Below are 12838 nucleotides of genomic sequence, written 5' to 3'. Positions count from 1 at the left end.
CTCCTAGCCATCCCTCCATGTGTTCAAAATATCCTGATTCAACTGTGCTGTTATCATGTTGTAAGAGCAAAATACCAACCAAATCTTCCAAAAGCTAAATAAGTACTTGGAAATCTCTAGTCCCTGATCATAAAGTAATTGATCCCAAATTAGATAATATATTTTAATACTTTAACACTGGTAATGCAGACTAGTATTATAAAAGACCAACTTGAATTCATGAGAAGTCTGTTTGTAGTAAATATTCCAAAGCAATCTACTTGCAAGCAGTTAGTAAAATGATATGCAATCACTATCTATCTGTGAAAGTTTTTAAAGCACTGTTTTTAAAAGGTAAGATGGTAACTAACAATTGTTTCAACCCTTAAAATTATCACAAACTGTAAATAAGTACTGTTTGATATTGAGAACTTACTTGGAATAAGCCCTTGACTCGAATACAGTCAACTGTCCTATGGTCTACGTTTTTGTATAATGTTCATGACAGACCCATATAGAAGATGGGGAGTGAGCCTTCCAGATTATTACATTATTATACACATTAGTGCTGCCCTCTGGTCAACAGTTCTGATTCAGTGTCTGGACAAGCTGGGTCTGAAAGCAGAACACTTGTACAGTTATTTAAATATTCTTTTGCTGTCTACCAATTTTTAAAAAATGAATGGAATACAGAAAAATGAAAGCACTGATACTAATGATAGGAAGCACAGGCATCATAAATTTAATACAACGCAAGAAGTGGAAAGTATCTGATGCCCTAAGAGGAGGCAATCTCTTGGCTTAAGCAGCTGTTCACAACCAGATGACCAAGTATTTACTAATCCAGCAAAGAAACAAAATAAAAGACTATGTATCAAATTCATGTGTCAAAGCATCCATCTCTAGTTTAAATATTTTTAGTTCCCTGGGAATGAAACTCCTTAGATGCTTATTCCTTGGCTTAGCACACCTGTTCAGAGATGCATTATTTCAAAAGTAGGATGTATTACTTCAAAGTCTTTGCCCTGCTAGTATCAGTCTGCAAAACCAACAAACACACACACTGCACCAAAAGTACCCCCAGATAATATTTTTGGATTATCTCAATACGTAGAAATATATACATAACCAAAATTGGTTAAGAGAAAAAGGCAAAAATACAAGATTACAGCTATGCAAATGAACATTTATTAGAAAGTTTCAAGCAATAAGAAATTTTAAGACTACCATGAGTAGGATTTTATGTGGTGGTTGGATTTTCTATAAGTCTTTTTATTTTTATGATTTTGTTTAATTAAAAAGTTTTTGGAAATCTGGGGTTGATATTTTTAGGAGAGCTACACACCAATACATGTTCAACAGGGTTGGCTTCCTCCCACCTTACCCAAGTCCAGAATTCTTCCAGCATTCATAGCTCTAAGTCTCAGAACAAGTCTGTACATGCCACTTGGTGGCAGTTGAAACCTTCTTACAATGGAAACATTTAGTTCCTCAAAATTCATTTTGCCCCACTGGATGCCTTTACCTCCAGTTAAGAACAAGAGATGCTACACGTAAGGGATAACATTTAGAGAACCCTCTCCCACAAGTTTGTTTGCTCCAAAATGTTAGACTAATGATTTTTAAAAGCCACACGATTTCTACAGCACTCTACTGCTGAGCAATTGAAAGTAATTTTAGCACTTTCACAGATCCCAAGGCTCCTCCTAATCCAGTGGGCAAACAGTGTCCCCATTTGAAGGGACACGACCAAAGCCTGCAGATAATGACTGAATTTAGCAGGTTGACCTCAGCGAGGAAGAATGCCCAAGAATTCAGCCCCAAACCCTTCCCCTCTACCACCACTGCTACTACCGTTTTGGCCTTTACCTCCCGTCTTCTGGACCACTGTCTGAGGACAACCATCTTACCTGCTCCTTTCCCAAACATCATCTGATCAGGTTTCCTACTTACTCCCAAGGGTTCCCCAATCCCAACAAAATTTTCAATGACCCCTCAATGCTCAAAGAATAACATCCCTCCTTAACTGGCAAGCATATAATCTCTCCCCCCAAGATGCCACTACTCCCTAAACCTCAAAGTCACCCTCAGCCCTTCTGTCACACACCCCCATTCCCCTTTTCTTCAGTATATGAGGGGGACAGCATTAGCACCACGCCCTAACAGGTGGCAAACTCTGTGTTGCTTCTGCTTACCGTCTTTGGACCCACAGTACTCAAGGTCTACAGCCTACCTTTCCTCCAAGAACAGGTGCAGACAGGGTCAAGATGTTCAAATCTCCAGAAAGGCTGCCATCCTTTCTGTGAGCAAGCCCCGACCCCAGACACTGCACCTGCTGGATTCTAAACTCCCTAACCTCCCCTCTCACTACCTATAGTACCTTTCCAAAAGCAGGATTCTCCTCCTAGTCAAGACATTTGGAATACTAGTCACTGTATGCTCACCAAATACAAAATAACAAGGTAACAGTAACCCCAAGGGAAAAACAAAAATGGTCAAATAAATATTAAAAATAATAAAACCCAATATAACACAAAAACAAGCATTTGTTCTGGTTTTGATTTTTCACACTGTCCCTCTTTGATGAAAATAACTAAAATTCACTAGATTTACTCAACATGCACAAGATCATCTTATAAACACTTCTTTTATAAATAAATGTTATTCTGAATGAAACCCCATAAGCTGAAATTCACAATGTTTTTCTTAGGTTTTAATTTATGAATAGCCTTCATGGTGATCCCTCAGAAACCTAATGCAAAAACTAAATTTCTCTAAATAGAATATATTCTGTGTTTCAAATCTTTTAAGATAGTTATATATCCTTGAACTATACTCAAACTATTTATCAATTGTCACCAAATTTGGGGGTACTACCCAAAAAAAGGCACTTTCATAAAACATATCAAAACCCAGAAAACTCCCTCTTTTTACTCATTCACCTCACATAAATACAATCTTCTCAAAATAAGCAACCACAGTCACTAAAAAAATAAAAAGTTCACAGAAAAAATAGAAAATATAACAATTAAACAAATTAGCTACAGGGTTCAACTTAAAGATATTTTACCTGAAGTTATGTGAAGGGGAAAAAAAAAGCCTCTTTATAAACAACAAATTATCACAAATATTTTCCCAATTCAAATGTGATTCACACCAGTGGATGTTTAGCAACAATAAACAAGTGCTTAAGTGCCAATAATCCAACCCCAAAACCACCATATACAAATCACGCCAACAAATCCTAAATAAACTCCTCTGCATAACTGTTCTAGAAATTAGACATTGAAAGGGAGAAGAAAATGGAGATATTAACTGCCTCCCTTATTTCTATCATCTATCAAGACTGAACTTCCCAGTATCAGTTCATAAGTGCTGTGATAGTAAGGAAACATATAAGAAAAATCAGGAAAACCTTAACGCTGAGTATTTGATACTAAGGAATTAACTTTTTAGGTTTGAGAATAGTATTATCTGAATTATTATCTGATTATCTGAAAAACAAAATGATACATACTGAAGCATTTAGTGAAATGGTAAGTAGGCTTTACCTTAAAATACTATGGAGAGAGAAAGACCACAGATGAAACTAGATTAGTCACCTGCTAGTAACTATAAAATTAGGTGATCCACTCTCTCTCCTTGTGTATTTTTTAATTTTTCCAGAATAAAATAGAACTGCTGGTGAGCAAAATCTCAGGCACTATTTTGTGTGTGTGCCACTTTTGCACAGACTTCTTAATTTGTTAGGTTTGCATAATTTGAGAATTTCTTCTCAACTGTACAGACTTTGTAGTCAGAGAGCTGTGTCACTGCCAGTATCCCAAATGCTTCCCAACTGCACTGCTCAGCAAATCTATTTCAAAAGCTTGGGGGAAGGAGAGGATAGATCCAAAGGAAATGAAGAGGGAAAAAAACTTAAACAAGAACCTGCCCAAACTACTACCAATAAGGAACACCCACCTCTGAAAGCCACTTAATACACATTCAGGTTTCATTCTTTCTTTCTTCTTCTGGTTTAAAGACGGATTGTTGGCTTCTAGTTTACTTCACTGCCCTTCACATCCATGCTGACTGAGGAAGATACAAACAATCCAACTACTATGTAACCAGGTCAAAGCCAAGCTTTGGCTAACTCACTTGGAAGAGTACACTCACCACTTAGATTTGGCCAGAAAAACTGGGTTAGAAAAAAACCGACTGGGGCTTAAACAAACACTGGGGCCGGGGAGAACGTCTTAGAGCCAGTTACCAGGCCACTCAGTGAGTTGCAACACAATCTTTTCCAAAATGTTCCAAAGTCTTCCAAATTCAGTTGAGCCCAGCAGGCTGAGTTAACAGGGCTTCCTTTCAAATTCAAAAACCTGGCCCCGGCCCCAACAGTTAACCAACAAAACACATGCTAATTCACTTGAGAACACCTAAGAATACAGACTCAAGTTCAGACCGCAGGCCGGTACAGAGCCCAGTACGTAGCCAGGCCAGGGGAAGTTGGGGTTGGGGAGAGGCGTTCAATCAACAGATAAATCCTATTCAGAAAGCATAAAAGAGACAATAGGATCCACACTTAATTTGGCCTAAGAAAACGTCTACAGTCAGCTTCCAACCCCCTCCCTCCATTTTTAATGAAACAATGACAATTCTTCAGGGTGAACCACAAAGCCCGGCTTCATAAGATTTTTTTTTTTTTTCTATCCCAACCTTGTACTCACTCTAACAGCTAGAAAGCACCCCAGTGTAAATTACGTATAGAAAACGTTTCATAAGAAGAAATAAATCAGGACCCGGGAAATTTAACATTGTTTCAAATTTTCAAGATCTGTGCCTCCATTACCTACAGCTCTTTCAGACGCTCCAGAATGTGCCCTGAATAAAATGAACAGCACTGTTAGTCACATCAGGTGTCAGCTACTCAGAGAAGACTCATCGTCTCCAGATTTGTTAGTTTCATTTACCGTTGGGGGGGGGGGGGGGCGGGTGTTAAAAAAAAAAAAGAGAGAGAGAGAGAGGGAGAGACAGGCCTGGGGTGGGTGTGCAATCTGGGCATCCTCTTGACTCCTCACTCTCCCTCATCTCTGTTTCAATTACACACCTGTCAAACAGGTTATTCCTGGAATTCAGATTTTATAATCCTCACGCTGTAATTCTTTCCTGCTCCTAGTGCACAAACACACGCCCCTCCCTGCTTGCCCAAAATACGTATGTATCTATCAATAGGATGTGTGATAGAGTTTTTCAAAAGTCACAGGTAACACCAAACTCCTCACCTTCAGCACTTGGCAAACATTAAAACGAGGCAACACGATGACAATTTTCAAGAAGGCCAAGGCAGTGGTTCAGGATAATCATAGGCCAGGCCTCCCTATACTGAATTCTCATTAATACACACAAACTCAGAGGGCCAGAATTGGAGAAAACCAAAGAATTAAGGTTGCCGTATAGAAAAAAAAAAAAAATGTTTTCCCATTTTATTGAAGAAAAGTGCATGCCTAAGAGTGTAGCTTATTTCCTTATCTCAAAGCCAGGAAATGAGTGAGGTCTTTTAAGGCCAGCCTGAATATAAACTCTTGTTTAAAAACAGAAGGACTGCAAGGCGAAACCCCTTTCCCAACTTTGGCCAAGTGGCGTGGCCTCCAGTCAGCGGCGTGTTTATCATCCTTTTCCTCGTCCCCCAACAAGAAGTTTCAACGTGCCACGGGAAACAAAGACGGCGCCCCACACCGACCTTATAGACTTGTCCATAGGTGCCATTTCCAACCACTTCCACCAGCTCAAAAATCCCAGCAGGATCCTGGAGAAGAGGAGGGGAGGGGTTAGAATTTAAAAGCAGCACAACAATGAATAAATAAAGCGGGGCAGTCGGAGAGAAAGGGCGCTTGCAAACCAGGTGGGCTTGGCCCAGCGCGGTCTCCCAGAGCTCGAGGGTCGCGCCGGGGCCGCGCAGGGCGGCGGGGTGGGGGCGCCGGCGGAGGGTCGCGCCCCGCCGCCCCGCACATGCCGACGCAGGCAGACAAAGGGGCCGCCGCGCCCGCGGCTCTGCCCGCGGCGGCGCCCGAGCGCCCGGCGGGGTAGGGCGCGGCCCCAGCTCCCCGCTCCCAGCGCGCCCGCGGCGGGGCCCGTCGCGGCCACTCACCCGCAGGGAGGAGAGGTCGATGTCCACCAGACTTTTTGCAGGGGAGTCGTTCGCCATTTTCCCTTTTTGCCACCAAACAAAATAGTACCAATAAATATATCTGTTTCTCTATTTATTTCCGTCACAGGCCAGGCCGCCGACGGCGCCTCCTCGCTAGGGAGCAGGCGGCCCGGACTCCGCCTCGCGAGGCCGGGGGCGGCGGCGGCGGCGGGCTGGTCACGGCTCTCGGCCGGCCCGGGCCGCGCGCGCGGAGGGCGGACGGAGCGTGCGCGGGGCGGCGGCGGCGGCGCTCACACCATGGCGCGGGGCGGCCGTCAGGCCCCCGGGCGTCGCCCGCCGCCTCAGGCCCCGGCGCCCGCGCCCCGCGCCGCGCGCCTAGAGGACGGGCCCGGAGCGTGGGGCCGCGGCGCCGCCGAGAGTTGAGCGAGTGAGCGCGAGGCAGCGAGACAAAGATAACCCGGGAGGCGGGGGCGGAGGCGGGGAGGGAGGCGGGGAGGGAGGGGGCGGCGGCGGCGAGGGAGGAGGGGAAACGGGACACCGAAAATATATTCTGAGGAGAGAGAAAACAGCTCCCCCTCTCCTTCTCCGGCAGGAAAAACGAGCGGAAACGCACTCCCAGCCCGAGCCCCGCTGGGGAGGGCGCGGGGCGAGCCGCCCGCTCGGCGTGAATATTCAGCAGGGGTGGGGCCCGAACAATGGCCGGCCGGCGGGCAGCGCGGACAGCGGTCGGGATGCGGCTACCGGCCGGCGCGGCGCTCGTAGAAAGGGCCAGAGTAGGGACGAGACGGACCGGGATGTCCCCGGTGAGGTGCCGAGGGTGAGGAGACGCCCCACCTCGCGCTAACAAAACGGAACAGGATCGACCTGGCCGTAAACGCACAGAGGCTGACGGAGCCTTGTCTCCGGCAGGGGGTGCGTCCCGTCCCGCCCCGCCCGCCGGCCGCGCCCGGGCTCTAAACGGACGGGAAGGGGGTGTCGCCCGGCCAACGAGGGGCCGCCCTTTTTCCTTACCCCCGCGTATCCTATCCCCTTCCCCCACCACCAGATTCTATACCCCTAAGACCCTCATTTCCGGTTTCCCTACAAGGTTTTCTTTTCCTTTCTTGCAGGCTACGTTTGTGACACGCTTGTAGGGAAGAATTCGTTGAGCATCACTTGGCCGCCCGGTCCCAAGCCTTTCAGTGGAAATAGTATCCAAAGCAGCTTCTCTTAATTGCGGTGCGCTGACTTCCTTACCTCCTTCATTAGGTGAGCACTGTGCTTGGGGCCCTAAGTGATAACCCCAGTTTGTGCCTAGGATGCTTAAGGATCAATAAACAGGCTTCTAACAGTAACTTTGGAAGCTTTTCCGTAGTTAGGCAATTTGAGCCTCTTATACGAGGATATATTGTCTGCGCACTAGGATCATTTTCATCACATTCCATTGTACAAAAACTTTCAATGGCTCCCTATTACCTCACAGCAGGTTCGAAACCGAAGTGCGTCGGAATCACCAGGAAGGATTGTAAAAGCACTGATTGCTGACCCCACCTTCAGCAGGTCTGGGATCGGCCTGAGAATATATACTTCTAACAAGTTGTCAGATGATGCTAGCATTGCTGTTACAGGGATCACATTTTGAGAACAAAAGGCTTACAGGATGAAAATCCAAGGCCCTTCACAATCAGGCTTCACAAACATCACTGTCATCATTGTGTACCATTATGTATGCTTTATGCACAGGACCCAATTTAACCTGTCTTATAGCCCTTATGTATTGTTATCCACATTTTTTAAGGATGAGGAAACCGAAGTACTGAAAGATAAGGAATGTGGCTAAATTCCTTAAAAGCGCAGCCTGGAAGTAGAATAGGGGTTCTCACTGGGTCAGCCTACTCAGAAAGGCTAAGACTCTGATTCAGCCAAGTTAACCTTTTACCCAGAATATGTTTAGCACTCTCCTGCCTCTCAACGACTTGAAGATTTTCAACTATGAGAATCCCTTCTGAGGGACTCCTGGAACCCATTGATTAGGAAAGTCATAGTAACCAAAGTGTTCCTTGAATTTAAGTAGTGTGTTTCAATGATTTTGTTTTCTAATCTATTCACTGCAATGGCATTATCTGTGAGTGTAAATTATTTACTCAAAGAGCTAGATTGGTGTGTATGACATGCTTCAGACCATATTACTACCACTAATATTTAGTAGTAGTATTAGTATCAGGTAACACATATTAGGTTCAGACAGCGTGCTAAGCATTTACCGTACATTATCTCATTATTCTTCACATTAACCCCAAATGGTACTTTTATTTTTCCCACATTACACATTAGAAAACCAACATGTAAAGAAGTTAAGTGACTTCCTTGGTGAGCACAGCTGAACCCACTGCAGAAACGCAGCCCCCCCACCCCAAGCCAGCCTCCCTCCACAGGTTCACTCATGATTTTGAGGCCCACCTCTGATCACCCACTTCTTCTCTGCCTAGCCAGATTCTCCATCATTACCTCAAGCACAGCTCAGGAACCAACTCTTCCTTCTCCTACAAGCTTTCCCTGAATCTCTCTCTCCTAAACTGTTATGTCCCATGTCACCATTGTGATGGTTACATTCCATTTTCAGTTCAGTACCTTTTCTTGAAGTACCTTACCCAGTGCAAGGCGCTGGCTTAGCCATTGCCTGAGATATAAGGAAGAGCTTACAATTTGATAATGTGTATAAGAGTCTCATGAATAGCTATAGTTAAAGGCAGAACATTATGAATTCTGGCTGTATACGAAGAACATTAAACAGGTCTAGTGGAAAGTAGGCTAGATTTGAGGCAAAACTAAACTAGGTTTGAACCTAGTTATCAGTTGTGCAGCCTTAAACATGTTACTTAAATTCTGAGCCTTTGTTTCCTCTTCTGTCAATAAGATGAAGACTAGAGATCAGAAGAACCATTAAGAGGCCATCTCAAAAGCACAGGACAGAGTAATAAGGCCTGGAGAAAGGAGATACAAGGTCTTGGGCCAGTAGACTCTCTTAAGACTTGGCATCTGATAGGATGCCAGAGTTAGTGTAGACAAGAAGATAAAAGATTTACTTGTGGCTTAGAGCTTTGTTCGCACTTGGGACGATGTTGTCAGGAACACAGGAAAAGATACAGTTGTTGACTGGTGGTGACAAAGGAAGGTTTTGTTTTGGACTCTGTGGGAAGTTAGTTAACTTTTCACACAGAAATATCGACACCTACCCAGCTTGTAACTCTGCTTGAGATCTGAGGGTGAGGGCCATTTTCTCAATCAACAGTCCTATGTTAGCTCTGGCTGCCATAACAAAATACCATAGACTGGGTGGCTTAAATAACAGAGATTTATTATATCGAAGTTCTGGAGGCTAGAAATCCAAGAGCAATGTTCCAGCTGATTTGGGTTCTGGTGAGAGCTCTCTCCCTGGCTTGCAATGGCCACCTTCTCAGTATTGTCCTCATGTGGGTTTTCACAGGGGGAAAAAAAAAAAAAAAGCTATCTGGTATCTCATAAGGACACCCACCCCTATTCTATCAGGGCCCCACCTTTATGACCTTATGAATTTAACCTTAATTATTTCCTTAGAGGCCCCATATACAAATATAGCCTCATTGGGGCTTAGAGTTTCAACACAAGGGGGACACAAGCATTCAGTCCATAATAAGACATATGCTGTATGGTACCAAGAAGTAGACTTAAGTCATGGCCCTTGTTCCTAAGAATCTATTTGAGACTACAAAATAAACCGACCCAAAAAGATAATCAAAATAATAATCTGGAAAATAAATGCTAACTTGGCATTTTAGGCTGGAAGAAAAGATAGCTTACTTAGACAAGGAATGTGAAGTCGGAAAAATTAGGAACCTGGCCACACTGGGCCAGAAGACTCGATTCAGAAGACCCTGAGAGGTAAAGCTAGACAGGTTAGGTGGGACCAGAAAAGCTAAAGCATGGGTGATGTGGAGGTTAAAAACAGAAGCCAGATTATCAGTCAAGTCAAGAAGAAACAGCCTAGCCTTGGCTTTCAAGAGCTCCACAGGCAGGTTAGATGCTCATGTATTCAGCAGGCCATGAGATACAAATGTGTATCTTCCCAGCGTACAATGGGCCACACAACAGTTACCCAGTCACACAAGTCCCAAGGGGAACTCAATTATGCAAGAGGTCGTCAGTGACAACTCCCTGTATATCACTTTACTTATTTCATAGTTTTTTCTTTGTTGCAAAAATATTGGTAGAAATTTTCAACCTCCGTATGAGGGCAAGAAGGGCAGAAGATCTGTGAAACTGGACTACATGATTATAACTTAAGGGCTCAGGGTCAGTGAGGGCTTAGGTCAACTGGAAATAAATGATGGAAGTGGTAGTGAGCAGGGGGAATTGAGTCAAACAAAGGAAGCAGTGGTGGAATGTGTTCAGGAAAATCCCAGAAAGGGAAAAGCATAGGTTAGGAGTCAGAGATCTAAGTTCCTCTTCTCTGATAGACAAAGTGTTAAGTAAATGCTTACCCTCTCTGTCTCTCAGTTTTCTAACATGTGAGATTAAGGACTTGGATGGAAATGATTGAAAGATCCTCTCCGGACCTTAAAAACTCATATTTGTATCATCACCCTGGCCTCAGTCCTACAACTGCTCATACCTTTTAACCAGAGTGGAAGGGGGTTGATATGAGCAATGGAAGTTAATGGAACATGTGGAATGCTGTAGATTTGGCAGCAAAGCTCAGCCCTTTAAAAGCCAACTTTGAGCATTGGTAGAGTCAGAATCTTTTTTGACTGGTGTATCAGTTGAATTAAAAGGAAGCAACTACTCTAGTGCACAACAGGATGGAAGGTGTAGGATGCAGAAGCAGATCAAAGGGAACAAAAGAAGAAGCAGATCACAGGCAAAACAGACATCCTACCCTAGCTACCAGGGCTGTTGATGTTGTCACTTCTGTCATGAGGAAGTTCTCTTAATTCAGACCTCCCAAAAGGAGATCCTGAGACAGAGATTTGGTGCAGGTAGTTTATTTGAGAGATGATCACAGTAAGTCCAAGTGAAGGAGAAGGAAAAGTGAAACATGGAGATGAGCCAGTGAGGAGTATGTTAAGGAGCAGGTTTTACTCTGGGCAGCTGGGCTAGATGGACCTAGCTAGCTAGAAAAAGAAAATGTAGATTCCTCTTACTTTATGAGTTCAGGAAAAGTTTTCTGTAAACGTATATTTAAAAAACAGAACAGTGTTTTAAACACAGAAGAACTTGCTAGTTCTAGAAAACCTATTTGAAATGTTGTATGAAGGGGGTTACTGTCCCTTAACTTAGCCTTTTTGTAAATTTGTATTTTGCAAATAAACATATAAGGATTGCTTCAATCAACTTCCACTGTGAAAAGTCCTTTACGTAAAAAATCCTCAAGGGGTCTCAAGAATGAAGTCAGAGATAGCCCTAGCCTTAGAAATCAAGATGTGAGCCATAGGAAGTGGTTGGGAGAAGCTGGTTGGGGACATTAAATAGTTGTCAAGTATGTCTGTTTTTGATAGAGGGTTTGGTGAATGGAATCAGAGGCTCTGCCAAGGGTAGACCAAGGTAGTCCTGCTAGCTGAAGAAATAACAGTTTTTATTTATATTTGATCATATATTTGTGTCCTCTACAGTGAAATCTCAGGAAATGACTAGACCAATGGGCCTCTCTCATGCTCAGTTATTTAATATGTCACCACTGAAATAGATCAGATCCTGGCCAGTATGCATCAGAACCTCCATTGAAGAGGAGTTCAATCATAATCAAGTTTATCCCTTTAAAAATTAATGAATCACAAGGCTCCATTAGTGCAAGTTGGCCAGTCCTATTGATTTGCAGTTCTCAGTTGATTATAGTGATTCTACTCTCAAAATATTCCATACTCTACAAAGTATGCTCTATAAAAAAGATTAAGTGGTGACCTACCGATGACAAACTATGAACTGTAAATGCCATATTTATGAATTACAAAATTTGAGGCCTTTCTTATTCTTTTGAACAAATATAATTGTCATTTTCATCTTCTCATCTATGTCTGTGTTCTATATTTAGTGGCCAACTAATCATCAGGACCAGATCGAGAAGCCAGCGATGACTGACATGGATCACCTGGATCACCTAATTGTTGGCTAAAGACAGCTCCTTGAGGTTAGTTGGGAGTGGGGCCCCTGGTGTTGGGGAGAGGAAGAGCTGGATGAGAAAGTTTGTTTGGATCAGCATAAAGTCTTTATCACTCCTGGAAATGCAACTCAGAGTCACAAAAAGGAAAAACCACTTATTCTCACAGAATTGCATCTTTTATTGCATTAGAACTTATCATTAGCTGGCTTCAGATTTATAATAGTGTTTGTGGAGAAGTGCTACGCAAAAATGATCTTTAGAATCACAACTTTGCCCTTCAATTATGTAGAGAGGACAAAATGAAGAGAAAATGGGGCACCAGTAGATGGCAAGAAGAATTAAAGAGGGAATACTTTGGAAAAGGCTACAACATAAGCCAAGTTAGAAATGTCACCGCCCATTTTGAAATTTCCAGGAACTGGGAACAAGACAGTCATTCAGAAGAGAGAACCAGTGGCCTAGGAAAAATTGAAAAGCTGTTTTTCATAACTTAATTCTTTACACACTTCCAACCTTAAGAAAATCCCTTTCTGGAGTGCGTGTGTGTCGCATTCAGTTAAGTGTCCAAGGACTTCGGCTCAGGTCATGATCTCATGATTCATGAGTTCAAG

General features: G+C 43.5%; 2 protein-coding genes across 58 annotated transcripts in view; one reads left to right on the top strand and one right to left on the bottom strand.

Annotated features, from left to right (window-relative positions):
• Positions 1-6351, bottom strand: part of MAP4K4 (mitogen-activated protein kinase kinase kinase kinase 4) — a 198051-nt gene extending 191700 nt beyond the window's left edge. For 6 of the 50 annotated variants that reach the window (XM_060609198.3, XM_060609176.3, XM_060609185.3 and 3 more), the window contains exons 1-2: positions 6113-6333; positions 5705-5770 (exon numbers count right to left, since the gene is read on the bottom strand). In XM_060609198.3, the coding sequence (XP_060465181.1) occupies positions 5705-5770; positions 6113-6169 (123 nt within the window). In that variant the 5' untranslated portion in view covers positions 6170-6333. Of the gene's footprint in view, positions 1-5704; positions 5771-6112 lie in introns of all 50 variants that reach the window. The other 44 variants (XM_060608926.3, XM_060609028.3, XM_060609200.3 and 41 more) reach the window with 22 other exon arrangements.
• Positions 6352-6425: 74 nt separating this feature from the next.
• The window catches only part of RFX8 (regulatory factor X8), a 261067-nt gene continuing 254654 nt past the window's right edge, over positions 6426-12838 (top strand). For 4 of the 8 annotated variants that reach the window (XM_060609332.3, XM_078444361.2, XM_060609306.3 and 1 more), the window contains exons 1-3: positions 6606-6929; positions 7222-7360; positions 12159-12254. The gene's annotated coding sequence lies outside the window, so the exon portion shown is untranslated. Of the gene's footprint in view, positions 6540-6604; positions 7025-7221; positions 7361-12158; positions 12255-12838 lie in introns of those variants that run through there. The other 4 variants (XM_078444363.2, XM_060609322.3, XM_078444364.2 and 1 more) reach the window with 4 other exon arrangements.

This window comes from Panthera onca, chromosome A3 (assembly GCF_046562875.1).
Source record: "Panthera onca isolate mPanOnc1 chromosome A3, mPanOnc1 haplotype 2, whole genome shotgun sequence".
NCBI classification, from domain to species: Eukaryota; Metazoa; Chordata; class Mammalia; order Carnivora; family Felidae; genus Panthera; species Panthera onca.
The sequence above is the reverse complement of the archived record's forward strand: the minus strand, read 5'-3'. Positions and strand labels throughout refer to the sequence as shown.